Source organism: Tetrao urogallus (genome assembly GCF_951394365.1).
Source record: "Tetrao urogallus genome assembly, chromosome: 11".
Lineage (NCBI taxonomy): Eukaryota > Metazoa > Chordata > Aves > Galliformes > Phasianidae > Tetrao > Tetrao urogallus.
Window position 1 is genome coordinate 8,983,422 of NC_136824.1, and position 27,283 is coordinate 9,010,704.

Consider the following 27,283-nt stretch of genomic DNA (forward strand, 5'->3'; position numbering starts at 1 on the left):
TAGCTATCTGAAGGTTGACCTCTAGCCCTTAGAAACCATGTGGTCAGCCTTCATAATCCTTTCTTTCAGCATCTGTTTACCAAAATGCTTACCTGGTGGTTATATGGCAAAGAAAGAACCTCAATGAGCCTTGCAGGTCCTCTTCTCTTTAAGAGCATAAGCAGCTGATGTTGCAGATCAGTCAGTGCTGGCTTTTTTGTCTGCATCTGTTATCTTACCAAAATATTAAGTTCTGAGTTTTGAGATCTGTTCTATAGTTGGATGCAGTTATTAATATGAGGATTTTCTTACACTAGCTTAATGTTCTTAAATTAAGCTGTTTAGGTCTTTAAAAAGATGAAAACTAATGCTGATTTAATACATTTTATCAGTTTTGAACTCCTGTTATACCTTTTGCTCCATAGAGAAATAAATGTTGCTATATCTTTCTATATTTATCTTTATGTTGAACTTTTTATTGTTAAAGAGATTTTTCATGAACAAATATTAAAATCTAAGATATTTATGGGTAAATTAAATAAAAGTTGGTTTATTGATGGTTTTTTTTTTTGAGTAGCTCAAATGATTTGGAGTAATACAACTCCCTGTAGAGCTTTAAGAAACCTCCACCCCTCCACGATATTGTGCTGTTTGCATCCATCACTCAGTTCCTCAAATAAAGCTGAATTGTAATGAATTTCATTTAAGAGTAGCACTCAGTACTTTACATGACAACTCTAGACAAGGTAAAGATGGCATGAAGCAACAACCACTGCGTGGGTCTTGACATAAAATAGCTAGAGTTAGTAATGCTCATTAGGATGCAGTTGCAGGGTGCTCAATAGGGAGCCACAGACTGCTGCAATGCATGCCAGATGTAGCTACGCTTCATGTTTCCTCCATGTTTAGATTTCTGATTTTATTCCAGTGACAAGGCTGTTCTACCCAAGGCACCTTCTAAGTAATGTCATTACCAGCTTTAGAAGATCAAGCCATTTTGTTAACTATTCTTCTCCCTGGCTACTGCTTATTTGCCAAAGCAAAATGCAGGTGGTGAACTCTAGTTCATAACAGCTTTACTTCTTGGCTGTGTGCACTTGAGCAACAGTCCTGTCACTGCTCCAACCCCAAAGCACAAGTAGAACAGCTGTACACTGAGTTGTTTGGTATTTAGCTGATAAGCTGTGAATCTTAAATACTTTAAAAGTCCAAACATTTTGTACTCAGACCATCACAGCTACTTTTGTTTAAGAACTAGGTTGGGCCAGGTTACTTTCTGTATTGCTGCTCTAATAACTACTAGTTACCTGTGAACTTGGAAAACACCTAATACATCTCTGCCTTTCTGGAGTTATTTACTAGTAATTAGCCAACTGTAGCCAAAGCTTTAAAGAACAGTCCTTCTCTTGTCACCACTGTATCAGCCAAGGTCAGAGATAGGAGAAACTGGAAAGGCGTGGTTTGGATAGCTGGTTACAAGCTATTTATGTTTCTCATATGGAATAGTTACTGCACACATGGTACACGTGAAATTCTTTCCTCTCTAAGGAACACTGCTTCTGGACTACAGAACCAAGTAGAGCTTAAAACACTGAAACTGGATTCAAGCCCTTTTGTCTATGAAGAGTTCGCTTTCCTTTTTTTCATTCCCCTATCTTGACCACAGAGTATTGGACAAGGTTGGAAAAAGATCATGTTTGTCTCAGGATGCTGAATTTTTCAGTCATTACTACATCCACATTTCCTGAGAAGCAGGAAAAGGCTAGCAGAAGAATAATTAACTCTATACTCACTTTGACAGTGCTTAAGCCTGAGTCTGTCCTTCATTTTGAGGCCTTTTTTGCATGTTTCAGTTACAACATTTGTCTTTTTACCTCTGCCACTTTTCATCTTCATCATTCTCCATCCTTTAAAGAAACAGACAATAGCAGAAGTGTTGCTAACTTTTCATCTGTTTGCAACCATGACCAGTGATACTCACCCATTTATCTCAATGGAGGTCTATGCAAGCGGTGGAGCTACAATCAGTTCACACTTGGTTCAAAGGACTCCTATTCTCCTGCTATAAGAAAATGTTAACAGATATTATGAGTGTTACACAGCCTGTGACAGGAGAGCAAGATTATTACAATTCCAGTTGCTGAGGTGCCATAAAACTAATAGTTTGGGGTATTTTTGATGTTCTTCCCCCCTTCCCCCCCACTGAAATGATTTATCTAGCAAGAGTGACCCTCCAACACAAAAATAAAAGCCAGAGCTACAGGAATAGAAGTGGCAACCACTCTTATCCCACCGACATATTTATTAAGTTTGGTCAGCAAATTATAGGAATCTTCAATTCTGAGAACTTGTACTTAGTACAACAACATCGTAATATTGACAACAATCACTTTGCCTTTTGTCAACATACAATGTGAAACATGGATTAACTTGTTCACAATAAATTACAGTGTGATAGATGGAAAGGGCTCAATGATATCAGTAACTTAGGAACTCATTGCAGTTAGCTTCACTTACAGTATTTTTAAAAATTGTTTTTAATAGTAAAATCATTGCAACAAAAGACTTTTTTTTTTTTAAAAAAAAGGAAGAAACAAAACCATGTACAATATTAGCAAATAAATGCATTTTGGGAGCAACAGTGAGCTACCAGTAAACACTTCATACAGTGATCTTCAAGGCACAAAGCAAAAAAACTGGGTATGGGTTTTTTTGCAGGTTGATGGTGTCAGGGAAGGTAAAATTTTTTTGGAATATAAAATAAATACATTTTAAAAAGACGCATACAAAAGTCAGTAAGTCAGTCAAATAGCAAGGCTTTCACAGAATGCCACACTGACAACATTTGTGAATCCATTTCAGTCATGAAATCATGTTCACAGCTTGAATGACACAATCACTGAGGCAAGGGTACCATCACTTCAACATAATTAATTGGGAAGAAGCCAGACTCTCCATTTAACATCCCTTCATACCAATTCTCATCAATCTGATTGGTCAAAGTTATGATGTCCCCTTCCTTAAACCCAAGCTCGCCTTCATTTTCTGGTTCAAAGTCATAGAGAGCTTGGCAGCAAGGCTGATCCACGTGCATTGAAGAACCTGCCCCCGTGACAGAAAAAAAAAGTATTACAAGAGGCTTTGCAGAATTTCATTATCCACAAAACAAGAAATTAATAGGCTAGAAATGCAGCTGCCATGATTTTTGCACATGTGTATTTGCAGGAGCAAGGCTTCCAGGTGCTCCTGCATAAATGCTTCCTACTGCACTTTGCTTGAGCAGTGAGGGACATTTCTGGGTTACTGCTCCCCAGGTTCACGTGTTCAAGTCTTCTGCTATTTGTGTCCTTTATCTGAACTAAAGCAATGGTTATGCTAGTAATGGTGTTACCTGACTAAGTCCTACAGATGAAAACAAACAGCAACTCTACCAACACACAACCTGGCTGCTCTGTGACTTACACTGCTTGCTCGCATCCTATTATAACAATCTTCAAGCAACATTACTCTTAAACACAGTAGTAAGGACGTACATTTACAGGAAAAAAAAATACAAATTAAGATAGAAAACAATCACCATTAGCAAGAGAAGTTAACTTCATAAATGCAGTCACCTAGTCACTGTCATGAAGAGGTGGTTAACTGGTTTGGGTCCATGGCACAGACATGTATGTAGCACATTCCTTCATTCACACTTACAATAATGTATTCTAATAAAAGGTAATCCAGTGTTTAAACTGTAAAGCTCAGCAGACAAGGACTAGCGAGAGGTTCAATCACAGTTCAGCCATAACAGATTTTCAACAGTGTTGGCAGAATATCCAAGCAGAAGTCTGCTAATTTGAAATATACTTCTACATGAAGAATAGGAGAAAAGACCTCATGCTACTGCCACGTAAACTGCAGTAAAACGCACTACAGCATGACAACTCTTTTAGCACTATTACTAGGATTACAGTGGTTAAACCTTTGAAGTTATTGTGGTTGTCCCACTTGTAACATCGCAACAACTCTCAAGTATCCCAGTGGTAGCTCAGCTATCACACTGGTAATCCTGTGGTCAGCCTGAAGACTAATTTTTGTCTGCATCAATACAGCAATGCAGATAAAATGGCTAAGGTGTTAAAAACGCTGGTCATGTTTTCTAATCTTCTAATCACAGTAATGTACAGGAAACTACTGAAAAGTAACTGCTGGTATTTTCTAAGAACAGGGATCAGAAGACTTCTAGGAAACACTTATTCTGCTGGTCAGTAATAACATTTGGTGTTAAAATTGGAAAGTGGGAATTTTGTTTGGGGATATGTTCTATCCTCTATAATAAAGGTTCTTTTCTCCTGTTCTAACAATGCAAGAGAGCTGTCAACACAAAGACCCCCTTCAAGTAAGCCATCCCAGGGTACTGCTGAAACAAAACTGCACTCGGTCTCTGCCTGTGGAAAGCATGGGGTAACAACAAAGTTTCACAAGAGCAAACTGAATTACGGCTTGTCCAATACAATGGTGCAGGCCAAAGCTTGTTTCAGGACATATTTCTGCTGCAATAGTCCATTGACAGAAAAGATGATAAGCCACAGTTTTACAACAAAAATGGACTGACTGCATTCAAAAATAGCTGAGCTATTTCCAGAGTCTCTGCCAAGGTAGAGCTGATACCAACTCACCAGAACTGTCAGCAGCAGAAGGCAGCACTCGGAATAATTGACAAAGTTCCTCGCCTTACCAGCTGCTCCGATGGGGCTAATTTATTATTGCAAGTCAGTTCAAATCTGACAGCAAGGTACCCGATAGGAGATGGATCACATTTGGTTCAATTTAAGCTCCAAAGGACTGAAAAGAAGTGTCTGGCAGCCTGGAAAGATTTTAAAATAATGGTCACAGCCAATACGACCGGTTTCACTCCAGGCTGTTGGATCAGTCAGAGTCTTCATTAGAATCAGGCAGCTGCTGCTACTGTATAATCCAATGAGACAAAGCTTCCCTGACAAAAGTAATGGGGGCAGCGCTGCTTGACGATCTGCAACACACTCTGTTTAACATCACAGAACTGGTGACATGACTGCAGCCTTTTCCCATCTATTAAATTCTTGCTCTTCTTCTGTTGCAGAGACTTAAGCTAAAGAAATCACACTTTTTTTTCCCTGAAGGCAGGTTTTACGTTAATTTGCAGCACCAGGCCCATCTTAATTCTGCCACCGTGGAGATAAATTGTCACATTTCACTGTGTTCAAGGATGACCAATCATAGTACACAGATCACTTAAACCTGGACAGTACAAACGGAAAAAACAGCACCAAGCAGGCTGAGCAAGTAGCTGTCTGTGATTTCTGAAGCATCACAGGATAAAACCAGAGCAATGAGTGTTGGTTTTTTTGTTCTTGTCTTTCCAAAAGGAGTTACTGCCCATACCTGCACATCCTCCTCTTCTACACCAAGATATATGTACTTGGTAGCAATTACACTTTAATCATCAGGAGCTGGAAGCTTACAAAGATAATTAGCCCCAGTCTCCCTCACAGCTGAAGTGTGTAAACATTTAGATGCCTATGTTAAAATCCAGCACATGGCAACCAGACCCAATTAGTTCATACCACAACCCGACAAACAAAAAGAATGAAATGCATGATGTAACACAGCATTTAAGAGTTCTAGAGCAGATGATGCTCACAGCCCCAGCTGATTAATGAGGGTAACAATGAATTAGAATAAAAAATTGGAATAAAAAATTGATTTATTGTCTGTGCTTAATCAAAGTAACTAAATAATTTACAACATTAAAAAGACTTTTCTGTACACATTTGCAGGGCTGGAGTCACAAAGTCATTAGTAGTGAGTAATCTCCATGTGTTAGGAACTGCATAAAGGAAAATACCATTTCTGCTCTGAGAAACTAATACTTAACCTAGAAAGCTATAGTGAAACACAGGAAAAGTCATTTCAACACTCAGAACTGGATCATGGTAGTTGTGAGTGTGTCACACCTTACTTTTAACTGTTCAGTTGATATTTGTGAGCTCACTGAATGCTAAGATACTGCTACCTTCAATGATAGCAGCAGGGAAATTAAAGGTCAACATCTTAGTAGAGCCAATGTGTAAACAGGGGAAGTTGGATGTGTTGGATGAAGCTTTCTAAGCAGAAGAAGAGGATGATTATGATGCTATCCCTCCATCACACGGAGATCTTACAACATTGTACAGAGTTTTCCTTCGAGCCACCTGGTTCACATTTATAAATCACAGACCACAAATCAAATCAAATCTGTTTCACAATGTTAAGCAGCAAGAGGAAGGCTCTCCATTTACAAGCAGGGCACATTCACCCCACTATAACTCCACAGAAATTCATCTGGACAACAGAAAGAAAGAAGATAAATAATGATTTCAGGAGGCAAACAGAATCCACAGCTTTATAATCTAATGGAGGAAAAAAAAACTACTGAGTCTAAATCTTTCTAATACTAAGTGAGATTAATTTAAATCTTTATACTATTAACAACACTAATTGCAGCAACTGAAACTAAATTTTTCCTATACTTCCTCTTTCTCTCTTTTATGACTATGTTTTCTTTTCTGTTCTTTTATGACTATGTTTTCTTTTCTGTTCTGAGAGTACTGACTGAGCCAAGCAGTAAGTGAAATCCCATCATTAAAAGCAAGCAGCTGCTGCTGTAGTGTATGAATGGAATCGACAAATGGAATTGGCTCACTCCTTTCCCACCTTAGTTATCAGTGGCCATTCATTTTTCAGTTCTTTCAGTAAATTTTAGCTCATTAAAACTGCCTTTTTTTTTTTTTTTTTTTAAGTAAGCAAGGTGGCAGCATCCTTGATCTGTCACCACTCACCACAGGCATGAGGGAGATAGGGCAAAAAAATTTATTCATGTGGAAATGTGGAAAAGTTGCTTCAGTGAGTAGTGGTAACCATGCTCATTATTACAACTTTCACACACAACTTTCATGGGCTTTCAATAGTTATTCCCGTTTTTTCTTTATTTTTTTTTTCTCCCCTTCCTCGATAGAACCAGGCTCTGACCACAAGAAGGAACCCTACTACCACAGCAAGGGATATCTAACAATCAAGGAATCACAGATTGGCTTGGGGGAGAAGAGATCACTGAGTTCCAACCCCTGCCACAGCCTGGTTCCCACCCACTAGATCCCTTTAATCCAGGCCTGCATCCAACCTGGCCTTGAACACCTCCAGTAATTCAGCTAAAAACCGCACACATTTCCGTGCGTATTTCAGGGGAATGAAAGGACATTAAGGTAAATTATGTTAACAAAATTAGTTAGGCCAAAGTTAGTCTCCCTGAATTCTACATGGCTAATAGTCAAGATCCTGAGCTGATCACTTACACAGAGAGTGTTGAGAGAAATTAGCAGCTGGAGACTTTCCAGACAGTGATCTAACACACCCAATTAGGCATCTGTCTTTTCAAGAAACAAAATGCTTTCTGCAAGTGATTCTCTCTCCTCTTACCCTTTGTGGCAATACAAAGAACCTAAAAAGAACCAGAGTGCCACACCTCAAATTCAGATGGTAAAAGATGGAAAGAGGAACCCTGGCTTCACAATTCCATTTCCAAACCTGGGGAACAAACTGGAGTCAAATACCTGGATACAGACACACTATGAATCCATCATTAGCGTGATACAAGCAGTCCAACAAGCAACAATCTGGTACAAAAAGCCACCAAAATGTGAAGTCTGTGGCCACAGGCTTACCTGATGACTTTATAGAAGAGCTATAAGCAATCCCATTGTGCTGCTGATTATCACCAGTTTCCAGAGTTGTAGTTATTACAGGTTTGGGCTTAAATTCACGTTTAGGCCGACTAGATGCTACATTTATTCTGGAACACAGAGAAGAGTGGCAAGAGATTCACTCAAACAAATACAGTTTCCACCCAGATTCAGTACTTTTGTATTTGAGAGGTAAGGAAAAACCTTTCTACTGTGGGTTTTTGGACTTCTATTAGATTTTTTGGAGGAAGGTGTGAGGAAATGTTATTCACTAAACGCTGCTCAGTTCTAATGCACATGAGTTTCAGCAAGGCCCTATTTTATTTAATGCTACGGTCCTGCTGACAGAGGTAAAAAAGCTTAACAGCCTGAGTCTGAGAAGTGCTGAGCATCCACAGCTGCCACTGAGTTCAGCAGAAGTTCCAGGAATGAGCTGTCTGGAAAGCTCAGCTGTAAATGACATATGCAGAAGCCCAGCCAGGACAGAGGCCCAGGGAATGCATCTCACATGGTGCATTTTCATTAGAGAAAAAAAAAAAGCGGGAAATAATCATTTGAACAGCAATTCTGCCACAGCACCTCTTGCTACATGTGCATGTGGCCCTACTGAGACTACCCCATTACAATGGCCCTTCAGCTGGAATGTTGCAGGGTATACAGGTACTGCTACTCCCATATGGTACTCACAATCACTTCAATTCTGTTCTCAGGAAAGTCTCAAAGAAGTTACATGACTCTGACTGTACTACTAGTCTATGCTACAGCAGTGCACAAGTCATTAAGGTCTCCTGTTCCCTGTTGCTTTTCTGAGTGACGTACAACAAATTAATGACAGCAGCTTTCTTCCTATTAGTATGACACAAAATATCTGGCTTTTCACAAGTTCATTACATCACAACTGTATTCCTCGCCAACTGGCACGTTCTTTATTTTGCTGCAGAGTTTTGTTATGCCCATAATCTCAGTGAAAACAGACCAACTGCCCAGCAAAGACTCCAAAACAATGTTCAGAAAGTATGCAAGTTTTAAAAAAAAAATCTACAAACAACCGGAGGCTGTCCTACTTAACTGCTGCAGATGTGAGGGGGAGAGTCTGCACACTCTCAAAGCTTGCTGGACAGACCCCATGGCACATTAAAGGCTCACGGTCCAGCAGTACATTGCCAGGTTGTAACGTTTTAAAAACAACGAAGCCCAGCAGGGCACAAGAGCACAGCAAGCGTGCATCTGTTGTGCTACAAGATCTGCTGCTACCAGATCTGCTGCTTCTGTGACTTTTCATATTCAAGAACCTGAACTACAAAAGAGACTCAAAGTTTTCTTACGCGTTCAGTCTTACCGGTTTTGCAGCTTGCTCTGCAGATCCTCCAATATTTCTGTAGATTGTTTGTGGTAATCTAGTGCTGCTTCTACAAACACAGCCAACTGGCTAACTTGCTCTACCTGAAAGACAGAGAGCAAACAGTTTTTAAGAGCCTGCAGTACCTTCAGCTGAAGGATAAACAAACATCATTCAAAACAGATTTGGTATCTCAAAAGACCGTGATACCTTGTGGGACTATTGAAAAAGAGCATATGTGATTTTATCAAAGGAACTGCCAGTTGGAACCTGAACAAAACTGAGGTGTAACTTCTAGTTCACTAACTCAGGGCTGGGTCCTTAAGTCATTTCCTTTCACAGTGCACAAATCCTTTTTGCTTTCAACTTCCAAGCCAGCTGTCTGTCAACACCCAAGGCTGAAACAGTTGCAGTGCACAACCCCTCAGCAGGTGAGAGAGGAGCCTTCCTGATCAGCAATGTTGGGACAAGTTACACTGGGACAACTCTTGTGACTCAGACCCATTAGTGCTTATTAGCCGTGTTTATGAACTACAGTTCTGAAATCATCTGGACTTACCTCACTAGATGGCAGCATTTTATATGTAAACCGATAAATGAAACGTGATTTATCTGCTATTATCCAAACCTACTTGAAGAAGTATCAGCAAGTCATTCAAGTGTATGAATGCTAAGGAAGGATGTGAAAGAGAAAAAACAAAAAAGGTAATAACCTCATTCCTCTTCCCCGATGCAAACTGAAAAGTTTAAGATGTACTACCAGGGAACAACAGCAAATACTTATTTGTTCTCCTTTTTTGCACTTTTCCTTTAAGACGAGGAGGAGGACAGAGCCCAAAAGTCTGATATGTTCCCATTCCACCATGTCTTCACATGCTGGATCACAAGAAGGTGTCTGTAAAAGCTTTCTGTTAAAGTTTTATGGACCCATGGCAATTTTAAGCTCTACTTTTTCTGCTTTTACTCAGTTTAAAACATTATTAGAAATTCTGCTGGGACTCCAAGAGAGCCAAACATCATCACACAGCATACAGAAATCAAATGCAGAACCAAATTAACAGCTGATACAAGTCCATCAAAGTCAAGACAGTAATGTAAACCAGCTGAGGATAACACACAGTGTGCCTGGGGTTTGCATGGGGTGGTCGGAGAAAATAGACAGACAAGGACTGTCAAGACAAGATGAGTGAGAGCTGGGAGGAGTATGGGGACTGGGAAAGAGCCAGAGAGACTTGTGGGACTAAAAGGCGTTTAGCTTGAGGAGCCTGAGACTGGATGAGTGGGAAAGGCAGGAAGATGGATCTGATAAGAAATGCATGCAAAGTGTCGGTGTGGGAGGTCTGGAACCAGCAGTGAAGAAAAAAAAAAAAAAAAAAAAAAAAAAAAAAGAGAGAGAGAGAGAGCAAGATGTGTGAATCAGGACTGTGTTTGGGTGAGGCACCTGGCAAGGTGTCTGAGAACCAGAGCATTGAGAACAGAGACTGCAGGGAAACAGAAAGAAAGGGAGACACTTTGGGAACATGGAAGGACAGTTAGGAAGTGACTGCAATCAGAGTCTCTGCAAACCAATGAGAAAGACTGTGGTTAGGCAAGAAGGCTGGAATGAGAAGTTTGAGGGTGGGAGGCAGATGGGGTCAGCATGGAACATCAGAAGGAAAGAGCGCAGTTTTCTTGAAAGATAAGCAAAAGAAAGTGAGGATGGAACAAGACCTCACAGGGACACCCAGTTCAACTCGCTCCGAAGGCAGATTCATTCACGCTGGTAAGTCATTCCTGATCAGTTCTCTCGTGGCTCAGATAATTCACTATAAATCCATGCGCTGCTTCATCTTTTGGTTTGGTTTGGCTTTGGCTAATGATAAACACCTGAAACACTTCTCAGCTGCTTATGCAAAGAACTATAAGACACACTGGCAACTTGGTAGAGCCTACAGTGGGACACCAGGAATAGTGCACTGAAATTATTTATAGAGGATGATTAATTTTTGCTGCCTTCATATCATTTGTGCTGGTAAAACGGCAAGACAGTTTTCGACTTACACACGGCTGTAGCAAACGCAGCCCACTCACAACAGTTGGGAGCCACGGGTTAGTTTATAGCTGGCTGATATGCAGTTAGACAGAGAGGTTGCTTGCATTGAAATGACTTTACTTAACAGCTCCTCCTTTTTGCTTTTGTCCTTCGTATTTCAGCCAAAATATATATATTTCTATATATATATATCTACATCTATATTTGTATCTGATGGAGACTTATTAGAAGAAAAGGATATCCTGTATTCTGCCTACAGATAGTAAAATGGCCTCTAAAAGCATCTACCCAGCTTATTCTCACCCAGTTCCATCATTAACACAGGAAGAGAGCACACTGCTATTTTCTGTATGTGCACTGAAGAGAGGGATTATCCTAAAGACCACAGCTGTTAATTATTTAGACATAATTTCATTGTGGACTTGGAATCTGAGCCAAAGTTCAAGTACCTGAGCACAACCCACATAAACTTTATGCAGTAATTTTTAGAACCAAAACGTAGTTGTAATTTGTGGAGTCCAAATCACCCAGATCCTTCAGATCAGCAACAAATTTTTCTGTATAAGTGAGCTGCTCCTGCAAATCAGTGCAGGTTACAAATCTCTTGCTCCCAGTTTAAGCAGCAGCTCTGTGACTGTGTTAGTCCCCATTCTTCCTCCCACTCATCTCCCTGCATTCTGTTTGCAGACAGTTCACTGCTCATAGATAATAAAGACACATGAAACCTCTGTGTCAGCCTTGTCTGATCTGCTGAATTCTTGAGTTCTCCCATGTGCTGCTGTGCACAAAGTTCCTCTCCAAGACAAGGAGAAAGGCACATTCTCTGCCTTCAGTCCTTGCCTTCTATAAAGGATGAGACAAGCTTCATCCAAACCCACATGCATTTCCCATCTGGATATACCGCTGTAAACAAAAACGAAGGACAGACTTACATCATTTTCTAAGAAATTGAACATGCTTCTTTCAGCTAGTTCCTTTGACTCCTCAAATTTTTCTACAGCTTGTTTAACTTCTTCATCTGGTATCTTTCCAAGACGTTTCTTTTTATAATCATAATCCAAACGCCGTCCTTCTAGTTTCTTCAAATGATGCTAAATAAGACAGAACATTTAGAAGAAGGTTCAAATGAGATTGGCCAATACAAACTCATTGTGATCTAAGGAAGTCTCAGCTATGGACGTGATTACAGACATATGCAGAACCAAAAGAAACACCAGGCTCAGAGATTATCCAGCCCAACCCTTTGATCTAAGGCAGCATCAGGTATGTCCAGGACTGCATACATGAATACAATTTTAATTTGTACATACTTTAAAAAACCAGCCATCTGCTAAGGCTCAGGAAACTGGCTACCTTGATTTGCTAAACTTAGACTTGGAATGGACTTTACTAAAATGTACATCATCTCAGATTGGATCCTGCTTCTAATTTAGAACATCTGAATGTGCCACCCCCCGCCTCCCCTGTTCTATACTTAATTCAATTTTACCTCTTGTATTATATGCAATATGACAGCTAACAGTTAAAGCGTTATTTTCTCTTCTCATTCCCTAGGCAGTACTCCAACACATCTTATATTCTTACTTTCTTCGTTAGGTGTCAACTTGACACTTCTATCTGACATCACCATGCAAGCTTTCTGTTGCCAAAAACCATGGGACTGACAGTCTTACAGAATGGGTGTGAGAGTAAAAAACTCATTAAAGCTAACATCAAACAATTCCTTTCTATCAGTTCAGAAGAACTACAGCTGAAAACAGTTACATGTCATAAGAGACAGCTACAGGCATCAAGGCACAGTTACTGCCTTTTGCTATGCTTTTCACTTCCATTTACGTGTTAACAAATAAACCAACTTTTATTTCTGCATTTCATCAGGGTTTCAACTTGCTTATTACCAAAGCCTATTGGAATCAACAGACTTAGATGAGATTGCCTGCTTTCTTTTGAATTGTCATTTTGTAAACAAAACCTCACTTTAAAGGTTAAAAATATGTTCCTCACCATCCTATATTTTTTCCCATAGTGGGATATGGCACCCAGCAGTTGATGGCACTTTTCAGATCATTCTGTGATTGCTCTGAACAGCCTTCTTCAACAATCATATTCAGCCTTTATAATAAACAGCCATAGGTGACAGGCAGCAAGACAGAATAATCGAAGTAAATCGCAGCCTACTCACGTGTTCAGATCAATTAATAACAAGTGTTGGTTAAAACAAAACAGTAGAAAAGGAATATATTTTTCTTCACTACTGAATGCATAAGCAACATAACAAACTGAGCAAGCTAGAGTATGGTAAAAAACAGCCAGACATTGATTGTAAGCAGATTTCACCACTACTTTGCTAGAGAAATAAGCTTAAATGTAATGATATTTATTTACCTTTAGGTGTCCAAAAAAAACCTCCCAGAGAACTGGAGCCTGATTGACTCTGATTACTGGTAAATGAAGCTTTACTCTGCATAAACTTACCCCAATCTCTTTTAAATCTTTGTCCTGCAGTAACTGTAGGGGATCAATGAAATTTTGTTTGACATTAATATCAAGCGAGTCCTTCACCTCTGCCATTTGCTTCATGCTTTCACCAGCATCCAGCAGCGCAAGGCCTATGGTAAACAATGTGCTACTTATACCTCAGTATACACGAAACAACAAATGCATCTTATAACAAAACTCAAGTGGGCACCTTTGCACTTGCTGTAGCCCTTGAAAAGTGAAAAATAATGCACTTGCTTTTCTCCTACAGAAAATTAGTACTGGAAAATTCTGCTCCAAAGCACACCCTGTGTTCCTCTCCCCATCTCCCTTAAGCCCTTCAAAAAAAACAAACAAAACCCACATCTTATAATACAGTTCTTTTAAGGAGGTATATTTGCGTCAGCTGTAGGCCTTTGGAAAGTAATTGCCTTTCCCTCTCCGTCCTCCACCTCATCAAGAAAATCTTTACTTCCCAGATACCATAGAACTGCCTGGGTTGAAAAGAACCTCAAAGATCATCCAGTTTCAACCCCCCTGCTGTGTGCAGGGTCACCAACCACCAGACCAGGCTGCCCAGAGCCACATCCAGCCTGGCCTCGAATGCCTCCAGGGATGGGGCACCTACAACCTCCTTGGGCAACCTGTTCCAGTGCATCACCACCCTCTGTGTGAAAAACTTCCTCCTAATATCCAACCTAACACATTGCATATATGGATTGCTCTAAAGTATTCTTTGGCGAATTAGAAACAAAATATTTATCTTAATAATATCAACTATGAAACAGAATTAGTTACAGATAGAATCCACCTGCAACAGTGGTGGACAAATACACAGATGCATTAGGTATTATTATATCAATCATTCCCTAATCACTGTACTTAGCTTGCTCTCTTACCTGGATTAGCTATTTACACAGGTTATGTCAATGACTAATATTCTGTGAAGAACTTTATACGGAAATATTCTCAAAGGAGGTGCACAAACTCACCAAACATAGAATCATCGCCAAGCTCTCTGCCATACCGTATCATGCAGTCTCCTAGGAGTCCTTCTGTCTGAGGATAGCCTGTAGTTTTAACTTGTCCTCTTATCTTTGACATAGTGTTCAGCATTCCCAGCTTGGCTCTGTATGCTAAAAAGGACATGAACATGAAAAAGAACAAGAGTTATAGAAACAGTTTTTATATTAATATATTTAAAGCAATAAATCATTTAACAAGCAGTCTCACAAAGCAAGTCACTGAACTGGTTTGTATAGACCCATAAACCTTTTGCTGTCAGTATTTCACATTCAAAAGCTGAAGTAAGATTCCATTCAGCAGTGAGGGTCATATGAAATTGCTTTATTCTCAGCTGGATGGGCAACATTTCTCCAGACCTATACACAGGGGCAATGTTTCCTGCCTCTTGTGGATATTCACATTCCCCTGGCTATTTCTGTTTGTGAAGTCTATTAAAAACACCACGAAAAGAAAACACAGAATGGGTTCATAAAAGTACAGCCAACTCCAACTTCATGCTCCTGCTTATGAGGACTTTGCAGGACTTCTTTCCCCCACTGTTTTAATGGTTCCAATACTCAAGACTGATTTTTTTATTCTTGCAGAAAGGACAGATGCATGCAAATTACTTTATTTTGGGGCTGCTCATATCACGACAAAACCATGTGGTTATTCTTGGAATGTTTTCCTGTCTACTCCTATTATCAACTCAACAGCTACTTCACCATAGTAATAGCCAAGGGTAGGACAATTCCTAAGAAATGTGAGCATGGATGCTCACTATCTTGAATACCCTAGCTGGGCCTTGCTGAAGTGCTGAATATTCTCATCATGTTGTAAGCACAACCCATTAGTTGCTTCTCCTATAGACATTAGCAACATATTGAATTTCTCTGGTGATGTGCATCTTGTAAGGTACCCAAAACAAACAGCTATCTCTTAAATCACCACATTCAGCAGAGTAAACATGAATTCAGTCAGACAGTTTTCAAAAAAAAAAAAAAAAAAAGAAAGCTCTTCCAACTGATAGTTTGGACAGTAATTCCAACTCTTAACAGATAATCTTTGTGATCAACAGTAAATGTAGATGTGTTGTCTTTCTCAAACCAAAATTTTAGAAACCTGTTAACTGACTACCAAAAATCCACTCAGACCTCACAGTGTCCAGAAAAAGCAAAGCTTCACTCAGACTCTGGGCAGGAATGTAACAGCCCTGTTCCCCATAGCTACATAACCTGCAGTACCCCTGATGTCAGCGGTGCATGAGTTAAATTCAATGGCATTCTCTTCACTTCAGGGATCCACATCCCACTGCAGGAAATGCAGCACAAATAGGAACGCCAGTAGTGCTGTGTTTCCATCCCAGGCCATCCAATACATGTCACACACACACAACCTACATGTGCTCAGTAAGCCCCACACAGTGTGCATTCCTAGCTGAACACATCCCAGGATGCATGAATACTTTATAGTTTCACTGTACAGTACAGTTCTTCGTGCACATAGGTGAGGTACTCTGGGACATCCAGAAGCCTCACAATAATAATCCAATCAGCTTTTATCCACTTAGAATGAAATCTGGAGTAACAAGATAACTTTCAGCAAAATTTGACCCCTACTGTTAGTGCAGTACCTGGATTTGGCTGAAGATATTCTGTGGATTTCGACAGAAGCTCTGCCACAGCTTTGTTTGTAACATCAATTTTCTGAAAAAGATAAGTAACATAGTTAGTAAAAGCAAATCTATTTCTAGAAATTTATAGTTAGATTAAATACCCTATTCCAGCTGCTTATGAAAATATATAAAGCAAATCTGTTTGAGACAAGATTGCACCAAAAATACGTGAATTGGCAGTTAGCACTCAGAAGGAACAAACGTTTCTATTAAAACAGGGGGAGCTACTTATCTTTCAGGCTCATCAGTCCTGAATACTGCTTATGCGTTCCAGACTGTGTTTTCCTGCCAGCCCAACAGTTGTTACTATGACTGTTTCTCTCACCAGGTGAAAAAGATCAAAAATAGCCTAGCTCACAGTCTTGGGGTCAGGGCCATTTAAATCAGGAGTTTACACTGTCTTCCCATTTATGTTTCTAAGTGCTATAAAAATCTTTCATGTGCATTGTTTCCCTTTTTCTGCAATAGCAGAATGTTGAAAAACACATGTTGTTTTCCTTACCCTTTCCATCTCTTGAAATTCTTCATCTAATTTCGTTCCTTCTGCTCCACTTATCTTCTCACTGAACAGCTGTAAAAAGAAAAGTTGAACAACAAAAAATTGCTTTTATTTTATTTTATTTTTTAGATAATAAACATCTGTGAGAGTCAGAAGAATTCACCCCAGGTTAGAAAACAACGCAGCAACCATTTGTAACAACTGTGCAAGAGAAGCCTTCCTCGTGGAAGCAAAACACTGATTTCAATAGAAATAAAGAGGCTTGATATGAATTTACAAAAATTTCACTGAAGTGATGCTGCTAAACAAAAAATGACTTTTGTGCTTCACAGCTTGTACCCTAAAGCCACAGCCAACACAGCATATTTCAGACACTGTGACCAGAGTGTGAGAGTAACCCTTCGGGGCACATTTTTCCAGCTCTACCTCTAAGAGCATTCTGGTCCTGTATGCCATTAAGTCTAGGGGCAAAGTCCCATTCCTCCTGATGGGAATAACACACTGTGCAGTTCTGTGGATGGAACAGACTTGTGAAAACTGCCGCACTGTGATCACTTGTGTGACTGAGCATGTTTATGATACTGAAAATAAAAATGCCACACATCCTTCAGAAACTCCGAGCATTAGTTTTAAATAGAGGATTTCAATAAACCTTCTTTAGACAGCTATAACATTGTCCAACTTTTGTACAAAAAGCTCCAGGCCATCAGACAGCAGCCCTAGGTCATGGCTGGGAATCAGCACTCAAGCAGCACTCGGCTGTCTGCTTCCTGCAGTGCGGAGCACCTGTATTGCAACAGAATGAAGAAAAACCAGGCAGACCTGTGTGAATCAGCCTTTGAAGCATCATTCCATGATGATACAAGTGGTCGAACACACATTCACCAAGTTTAAATCAGAAATTCCTATTCTGGCAGGAATTATCCTGGTAGACTGTAGTTTTAATGGACTCTTAGCACTGACCGTTCACAGCTGGTTTAAATCTGGGCCTAACTCCTTGACTGAGGCATCACCAAACATGCCCCAGTCACGCGTCTTGCTCATCCTCAGCACCTTCTAAAAGACAATTTATCTCACTGTATTAAAAGGGCCTTGGGGACTTGCACAATGTGAAAATAGGTCATGGATCTTTGCAGCACAGCACTTCTCTTCTGCATGGCAGCCTGCATGGCACAGGTGTGCTGGGAGCATGCTGCCTGCCCAAAACCCAGTCAGGAGCTGATGAAGCAGAGCTGGAAGCTGACCTTGCACCAGTATCACTGCTACCACACAGCCAAAAATTATACCTGCTTAAGGGAAAGTGTGAGTTCAGGGAGAACCACAGTGCTAATTACATCTATAGCACTCGTGATTGTTATGCTTAATATGCCAAACTCTGGAAACTTTAGGAGATTATTTATTTTCCAGAGCCCTGACAGAACAAACACAAGAGCACACTAAAGATGAAGCAACGCAGGTAGCAGTGAGTCCTTACAGCCATCACCTTGCTGCTGCAAGGCAGCACCCCAGAGAGGCAACCCGAGGTCACGCGTGGAGGGGACAGTGCCCAGATCTCTGCAGGTGCGTCTGAGGATATGGGATGAGATGGAGAGAGGTGCTCTTACAGAAGGTGAAAAGCAGCCCAGCAGAAACTGGGCAACTTCTCAATGCTGTGGCAGTGCATCCCTTTTCTGTGTGATGTAAATTCCTAAAATTATCAGTGCTGTTTTTCACAGCTTCACACGTCTTGTATCTCTCCAGCAGGCACTGAGCAGATCAGTGGTTTTTTTCTGGCTGGGGGCAGCAGGGGAATTATCCTTCTTCAGCTGAAGCTCAGAAATCCAGTTCAGTACCTTCCCAAAACTATCTCATGGCAAATAATCCATCTGTGTGTTGGCAAAGGGTAAATGCAGTGCTGTAGCACAATTGCTCAACTGTGAAAGAATAATTAATAATAAATTACCGCTGCAAATGACAACAATGAAGCATCGCATTCTTGGGAAGAACTGGACATTTCAACAAGAAGCACAGTGAAGGGGTAGAAAGTCCACTCGCTACTGGCATTGACAGAGAGCAAACAAACAAACAGAAAAGCCCAACAACTCCATTGAGTCACTGGAAAACCATCAGCTTCCTGTGCTCTTTTGCAGGACTGCAGCCACAGAAGTAAGGTTCCCAGTGGGAACAAGGCCATGCTGCCAGACGCCATGGCACCGAGCTGCGCTGCCCGCCTCTGCCTTCACCTGCTCACATACTGCCCTGCATGGGTACTGCTGCTTTCTCTTCTGAAGCACTGCAAAACTCCTCGCTGTGTTTGTAACGGAGAGAAAAACTACTTGCAGCAGCCCTGAGTCCCTTCTTATGAGAGAATCTTTGGGCTTGTTGAACCTGCAGGGAGCAAGGAGAGCACTTAAGTCAGGTCCAGAAGGTCACAGAATATCTGAGATTTTCTACGCACCAGCTTGCAGAATATCTCTTGTTCTCCAAATCTACAATCATAGAATGACTTATGTTGAAAGGGACCTTAAATATCATTGAGCTGCAACCTGCCCAGGGCCCCCACCCAACCTGGCCTTGGGCACCTCCAAGAATAGGGCACCCAGAGCTCTGGGCAGCAGTGACTGGGCCTAGGAGAGGTTAAGTGAGTACCAAACAGCCAGCTCTGAAAGGAAGGCAAGTCTGAAGAAAAAAAGGAGTTTGGATAAAAACACCTCAGCTATTATTTCTATTTGAGCTCTGTATCCAACAAAAGGCAAATTGCAGTTCTGTTAGTCTTAGAAACCTGCAAATATCTATTTTCTAAGGAATTTCTATTCCAAATTCTCTGTGAGAACATTTTTTCCATAAACATAATATCCAGATTTTATTCTCACATCTCTTTTTTACTTTAATTTCTTTGAGGTAATGTCATTTTCTTCTCTCTTCTTGTAATGAAGCAAGGGTCTATCACACAAATTGTCTTCAGTTTAAACTGAATCCCACACCTCAACAAAACTGAATGAAAAAGGTCTCAAGGTCCCATCTAATTTTCACTGCTTTTTATTTGAAGTATGTTAAGATTTATTCCTCTTAACCACACAAGAATGGTGAACTTTCCATTCTCACTGGGGGTTGTGAAAATGCCCTTCAGAAAAAAAAAATGCTGTCTTATCCAATGCTTTCTATATTGCATCCACTAAATATAAACTCTATTCACTATTTCACTAAGGAAGATTACTGAATGCCAGAAACTGCCAAAAAGACTGAAGACCAACAGAGAGCTGATAAAAATCTCAGAACAATTACCCTATTTCTTATATATCCACTGGGCATTTTGTAACACCAGTTCATACAATTCTTACCAAGCCAATAAATACCTGCACACATGCTCTGACCTTCTTTTTCACTTGTTTTGCCTGTGTTTTGCAACAGATGATTGAACCATCACAGGGCTTTTTTGTTCTTGAACTCCACTTGTTCCAACAGTAGCTGAGCAAGTCCTTAATTAGCCAGCAATTGTCTTGTCCAGTACTGGCAGAGAAATCATCAAAAACTATTTAAGGACCGAATGAAAGGTATTGCATCCTGTTAAAGACCAGAGAGTTTTTCATGACCCTTCACCAAGTAACAGCATTTAATTTGTTCAGAATCAGCTGTTGAAATTATCTGCTGAAACTTTAATGGGATGGAAAATTCCTTTGTTTGTCATAAATATGCACAGTATCAAACCCAGGAGGCAAAACCTACATTTTAAGGCAGAAAAATCTTTTAACAAAAATGCCAAAGCTATGAAAATACTTTCTCTATAAAAACGGAAATAAGCAATCAATTGGGAAAAGTAGTAGATTCATCCCAAAGTTAATACAGAGAAAGCCAGGAAATATTATAACTATATGGCTGCATTTCCCACAGAAACATTTTACTGGGCCAAAGTGCACAAATACATTAAGGCATATCTTTAAATACAGCTAAATTCTACATTCCTGTACGGTTAACACATAATAGCTACGCTTCTCTTAATAAATCATTAAAACTTTCAGTTCTTGCCCCAGAGCCACATAATTGTTTTGTTTGGTGTTAAGCTGTTACAGAAGATTTAATGCAACGTGGCAATACTAACGGCTTTCTGAAGAACCTTATTAAATGATATGCCTATCATGAACAATGGCAAGAGTAAGGTGGCTGGCAGGATTTCTTCTGGCTGAAGTAGAATCTCCTTGCAGTGTTTGCCCTCCCGAGAGGAGAGGGATTATTTCTTTCCCTTTTCCACAATGCTCATTCAGATTGCAGAACCAAGATGCCAGACTTTCTTCCAGATCAAAAGTACTTTAACTTCAAACATCTGTCATCCTCTGTTTTGTGCTTCCAGGCTCCTCTACAGTGCGATATATATTCGCCGGTTTTCCTCCTTCCCATGGCCCTGAACTGAGAAGCTAAATTAGGATGCACATTTCTAACACAGACCTAAACAAAGAACAAAAGAGACAGTGCTCTTTGCTCCTGGAACAGCAGCGGGGGACGCCAGCGCCAAGCAGGTAGGAGAACAACGGCCTCCTCAGATGTCTCAACCTGCACAAGGACTGTCCCAGGAAGGGGCCTGCAGCCGTGCAGACATAACAAACCTGGAGCCACAGAATGTGGAGGATCATCTCCAAATGAAAATGGATACTCTACACCTAAACAAACATTTTCTCAGGCTCTTGGAAAAATACGGCAAGGAAAAAAGATTACAAAAATGTACCTGAGGACATTCCTGTAGCAATACTGACACAGCTCACGCCATCCAAATGCTTTGGAGAAAATCCAACAACCTCTTATTTCAGGGGCTAAGCACTGAACAATGGCAAGAACTCCCTTGTTGCTTCAGTACGCTGTGTTTTCAGAGAAAACAGGAATGTTATTGCTCTGGTATACTCAAAAGAAAAGATCTACTCCGCCCCAAAAATAAATCAGGGATCTTCTACAAAGTGCATATATTTGTTTTGTAAATACAGAGCACTCTGGCTTACCTCCTGCAAACCAGCTACGATTGCACTTTAACAGGCACTTATGTGCATTGCAGGACCAAGACCAGAGTGCTCAGTACCTGGCTGTATCAGCTCAAAGGGCAGCACCTTTTCAAGGAATACTTGACGGCTTTTTTTTCTACTAAATTTCAGGCTACACCAGCACTGATTTCTCCAAAGCACTTGGGGAATTAGTCACAATCATTTCTGACAGCAACAGTGAGAAATGTTTTTTGAAAAAAATAACCAAGAAGCTAATGGGGCCCTACTGCTGCTAAATGCAAAGAAGGGAGGGCAGGAAGATGTCCTGAAAATAAAACACTTCTTATTGCTCTCATGGCCATGTCAGCATATAAAATTTCTCTGAAATCAATAGTGCTCACACATAGATGTGTAGCAGTGAGGGTAACAGTTTGTCTACAATTCTAAAATGTAATACAAGGTTTCTGAATGTGTGAGTTGCTAACACTGATTAAAAATTATAATCATGGTTACAAACATAAAGATTAAAACTACAATATGGCAGTATCTACTGCAGAGCATGTTTTCATGGGGGGTTGGACTCGATGATCTCTGGAGGTCCCTTCCAACCCCTACAATTCTGTGATTCATATGAATGCAGGGAGACAGACAAAAAGGTGTTACATCCAATGGAATGAATCTCTTCTAACTCTCCATCCATCACATACAGCTGCACCAGAGCTTCAGAGGAACACATCCATGGCCATAGGAATTCACATCCCAGCATTTTACCAAACAGCTCTATTCCCAAATTCTCCAAGTAGAAATAGAAATTTTGAGCTAGTATGCGTCTGCAATTGAAGCGAAGCTCATGGCTGTGCTCACAGCATTGAGGGCATCTGAGCTTCACTTGGGGATTTGTGATGGATCCACCAGCAAATCCTGCCCCAGTAACAAACAAAAATCAAAATACCAAAGAGGTATGTAGGTTTTAAACACACACACACACACACACACACACACACACACACACACACAGGTAAGGCATTTAAAAAATAGAGGTGTGCTATATTTGAGGACTTGCTAAGATACGTTTCATTAAAATATTTCTTAAATTGTATTTTTTTAAACTGGAGTGTTTATCAATATGAAAAATAAGAACCAGGATCCATTTCATTGTAAGAGCACAGACTTTTGTAGGAATTCTATTTTGTACTAAAAACAAAAAAAACAAAGCCCAGATCTCTATAAGGATATCAAAAACCTCCAGGGACTGCTTCCCAAAACAAATGTCACCTTGTCTAAGAAGAGATCTCTGAAACACTCACGAAGTTCAACAAAAAATAAAAGCTTTTGTAATTATAAGGAACATCATTATCTCACTGATACATACAAACCCTTGATTTAGTTATTTGTAGTTTCTGACAAACAGAACCCAAAGGGTTGCAGTAGATTATTTTTAGGAAGACAGATGAACTGAGGTAGGGCACAGGAAAGGCAAAAAGGAACAGAAGCGACTTTTGTGTGTGACCCATAGGAAACAGGGATCTGCAGATCTCCTGCAAGTCACCTTGTGCTGTGACATCAGTCAGCCATGAACACCTCGCCCTTAACAGGTTCCATGCAGGCCAGTCTTCCACAGCTGGATATGACCCAAAGTGCAGGGAAAGCCCATGCAGCAGGCAGCTGCAGCTGCTACAGACAGCCCCACAGCTGCCAGCAAGAGTGGACTCAGTCCATCAGAACTGCCCATACTCTCTTAAAAAAAAAAAAAGAAAGATCTCAACTGACAAATGGAATGCAAGGCTGCAGCTGCCATGCTGAGTCAACCAAAGCCACAGGGGCTGAGCTGCAACTGTACAATTCTGGCAATGGCTCAAAAGTGGCAGCTCAGCTTTATTTAGCAAGGAAGCTCAAATTGTGCAAGCCTTGTATTCTGGGATCAAGAAAGCCCTGGCAAGCACTCGTACCTGCAGAAACTTTTGAGCAATTACATCCTTGCTGATGCAGGAGTTTCAGCAGGCAAGTCGTAGGGATAACCCACAGCATCTCTTTCAGAAAAAAAAAAAAAAGAAAATTTAAGAGAAAGTTTAATTGACTGATCAATTGCAGGTTCTGATGTAAAATTAATGGTGCTAGAAACTAGAAACTCATAGCCATGTAATAAGTGTTCTCAATGACTTTAATTCTTTTACATACAGTTCTGTATGCAGCACTTAGTGCTATCTCCCCCCACTTAAAATAAATTCATATGAATAAGAACTGCTGAAGACACCTCAGTATATCTTAAAACGTACTTAATCCAATATTTATATGCTTAGGAAACCATGCTGAAGAAGAAAAATGCACTGAACACAAGAGCATGACATAAATGAGGTTATCGGCTGCAGAGAGCCACCTTTTCTTCGGGAAGGATTTACACAAGAGAAAAAGAAAAAGATGAAAAGAATGTTGAGAGAGCAACAAGCTGATCAACCAAAGATTTTTGCATGGTTAAAACAAAAGTTTCTTCCACTCAGGAGTGTTACCACAACAGAAGTTTTTCGAAAGAGAAGGGCATGCTGCTTCGACCAAACTATGGAGCGCATTACATAAAGACCTGCTGGTGCTGTGCGTATGAAAGGGCCGTTTCTAAAGTTCCTGGCACCTTTGCCATTCTTTCTGTTATCATGATTGAGATACACAGAATATTTTTTTTGTTCCTGTTCTTTCAAAATAAAAAGGAAACAGATAAAAGAAAAGCAGAGGTCTGAACAGACCTGAGAGATTCTGTGGAAGTACTTTGGAAAATCTTCACCTCTAAAGCAAGGGGCAAAAAATGTGGCAATACCTCGTGCTCTAATGAAACAGTTACAGCTGATAGTGATGTGAAGTGATGGGAATTAAACAATTAAGTTAGGGGTAAACACAATACCAGTCGTGGTCCTGAAGTTTATGAAATCAACAGTAACCTCTAATGAAGTATTCTCCATGACTCCATTTGCTTCTTGCTGTACTTCTACAAATCAGGTCTTTCCACGTCTACTTTCTCTGGCAGCTACACTGGGATTTCATCCCATAAGACTCCTGTGCTCTAATTTATTTCTCAGATGTAATATTCCATGAAACTCCAGATTGCACATTACAGCCCTAACAGCCCTTCAAGTTGTTCTGCAGAAAGCTGGACACCAGAGCTCTGTGCCAGCAAGAGGATTTGAAGTAGGGTCAAGAATGCTGAATGTTTATGTCCTACTTGGTCAATAATTAAAATCCTGTATGCAGCTGACCCTGCGAGTGATCAGGCAGTCTTATAATTAACCTTATTAACAAAACTTAGCTAAAGTATTAGTAAATACAGACTGTGTAATCCAGACTTTTACAAGGATGGCTGTACACTGAGAATTGTGCTTGTTCATAGTTCTGGATTCCAGACTTTCTGCTCTAAGCAAGAACCACATGTCAGCCACTGCTATAGGTTTTGATGTTCAAGGAAAAGTGAGAGGCAAGTTGGTACAGACACAAACAAACATTAAGCTCCTAATATGCCAGGAATTTAGAGGTAGAAATGGAAAGCTAAGTACCTGATTGAATTTGTGGTAAACTGATGCTTTTGGCCACACAGTAAATAGCTAGAATGCCAGCATCAGATCACCATTCTTTCCCTGAAGAATGCCATCTATGTTCTGAATCTATTAAAAGAATAGAACAAAAAATGATAGGAAAGAAAAAACGAGAAAAACAGCAGCTCTGAAATAGCTCAGTAGCTCATCAGACTGGGATGGAATGCTATTTCCTATCAAACTGAGTGTGCTTTTGTACCAAAAGAGCAGAATTAATCAACAGCTTTCACACACATACATGAAACCCAGGAGGCATTCGAGACCCGGATGCTTTTGAAAATCTCACCACGTGCTTATGTAAATCTCAAGGCATTTAAATGCTTCTTAGAAGTCTGGCTCATGAGACTCAGAAGTGCACCCAACTCAGAACACTGCCAAAACATGAGCTCTGTTTAATTTCAGATTCAAATCATAAAGAGCTGACAGTGGCTGAACTAACAACTACTTTATTATTATCACTTAATGCCTTCTTAAACGGTATTTTCTCCTTGCGTTTCTTCTATTAAAACATAGCAGAAGGTTCCCTTGTTTACAGTCACAAATAATGGCTGCACAGGTGGTGGGTCCTTTTTTTTAAGATCTGTGCAGACACAACTTAGCAGAACCAGAAGTCATAGAGGATGTGAAGTAATCATTTTGACAACGTGCAAACATGTTTCCATAAAAGTAAACTACATGTTTGAAAATTACACTCTGGAAGATCCACAACTCACACAGCAGAGCTCAGACGGATGGCTCACAGCTCATAACATCTCTGCTAGCTCAAATGAACAGACACGTTTTGCAAAGAACCTGTGATCTGATGGCAGTCCTACCTACAAGAGAGGCATGTGTAACAATACTAAATTATAAGAGCTTCCATTTTCTACACCACTCTTTTCCTGCAACGGATTCAGGAATTTCTTCTGGGACTTTCCTTCCCCTCCTCCTGTTGTTACCTCTCAAATCCCAGTCATCTGCACTATAAAATTAGCTCAGCTTGGCACTTCTCTTACTTATATCACTACTGCCAGAGTTAGAAGAATAAAGCTGTACAGGAAATTGGCTGAAACTATAACTTTGGAAAGGGTTAAACATTTAGCACTTCACAGTCAATTCATTTGAAATCCTATTTAAAAATTAGCACTTTGATTTTATATTTTATTTGTGAATCTGTAAGAATTTAGCTCTACTTTAACTAAAGCTTGCTGCAAACTCTCAGCCTGAGGATCCCAGTCTCCAAGTCCTGGCAAGAAGAGGTCCATGGCTGTGCCGACCATCCTCTGACAGCCAGCACAGCTCTGATAGAGGAAAATAGGCACAGGGATGAAAGATGTCCCTGGCAAGAAGGGATGCAAGCAGCCCAGTACATTCCCTAGACAGAACCAGCTAGGTTCCCACAGAGCCCCACTGACAATTAAAAGCTTGCTGAAGCTCCCAATGCAAGACCAAGTAGACAAATTGGGGAAAAGAAAGCAAAACTGGTGTTTGTCTGAACCACCAAGGTTAAATCAATGCCACAAACACAAATTCTAGGGCCAAAACCTGGTCTTTGTTAGAGTATCATCATCTTCATGGACTGCTCAAAAACTGAAACAAGAAGCAGAGAAAGGGTGAGCAAGAAAATCACTTTACCACAGTCAATGACTGTGTTACACACAGCTCTGTGCCAGGGGCAGTCAGTCCTGTTAAGGTACTAAACTCCTGTGTCAGGTTTTCCTGGCAGCCCTATTTGCATGCTCTTCTCAGATCACAGTACATAATTGCAGAGCTGTCACATTCCCCCATCTCTTGAGTATTTCTTTTAAGCTTTGCAGATTTTCTCTGAGAAAAATTAAGCAAGCCAAGCACTGATCACTGACAGCTCCGCACATCTTTCTTTCTCCCCATTACCATTTAAATGAGGAGAATTCAAGTCCCCTTTCTATAGTTTTTGTACATTCTTTGTATATTTTAGGGCCAGTAATAACCATTTTCACCCCTTACATTTACCTGGTTGCCTTCCAGTTTAGTCTCTTTCCCCCAGTA

At 40.3% G+C, this 27,283-nt stretch overlaps 1 protein-coding gene across 2 annotated transcripts in view; it reads right to left on the minus strand.

The window, feature by feature from the left end:
• Nucleotides 1-2,875: 2,875 nt before the first annotated feature.
• Nucleotides 2,876-27,283, minus strand: part of SH3GL3 (SH3 domain containing GRB2 like 3, endophilin A3) — a gene marked incomplete at both ends in the record, with an annotated part of 43,159 nt that continues 18,751 nt past the window's right edge. The window contains 8 exons of one of the 2 annotated variants that reach the window (XM_079540980.1): nucleotides 2,876-3,081; nucleotides 7,707-7,834; nucleotides 9,064-9,167; nucleotides 12,028-12,186; nucleotides 13,571-13,704; nucleotides 14,566-14,709; nucleotides 16,212-16,284; nucleotides 16,756-16,824. In XM_079540980.1, the coding sequence (XP_079397106.1) occupies nucleotides 2,876-3,081; nucleotides 7,707-7,834; nucleotides 9,064-9,167; nucleotides 12,028-12,186; nucleotides 13,571-13,704; nucleotides 14,566-14,709; nucleotides 16,212-16,284; nucleotides 16,756-16,824 (1,017 nt within the window). Of the gene's footprint in view, nucleotides 3,082-7,634; nucleotides 7,835-9,063; nucleotides 9,168-12,027; nucleotides 12,187-13,570; nucleotides 13,705-14,565; nucleotides 14,710-16,211; nucleotides 16,285-16,755; nucleotides 16,825-27,283 lie in introns of both variants that reach the window. The other variant, XM_079540979.1, reaches the window with a different exon arrangement.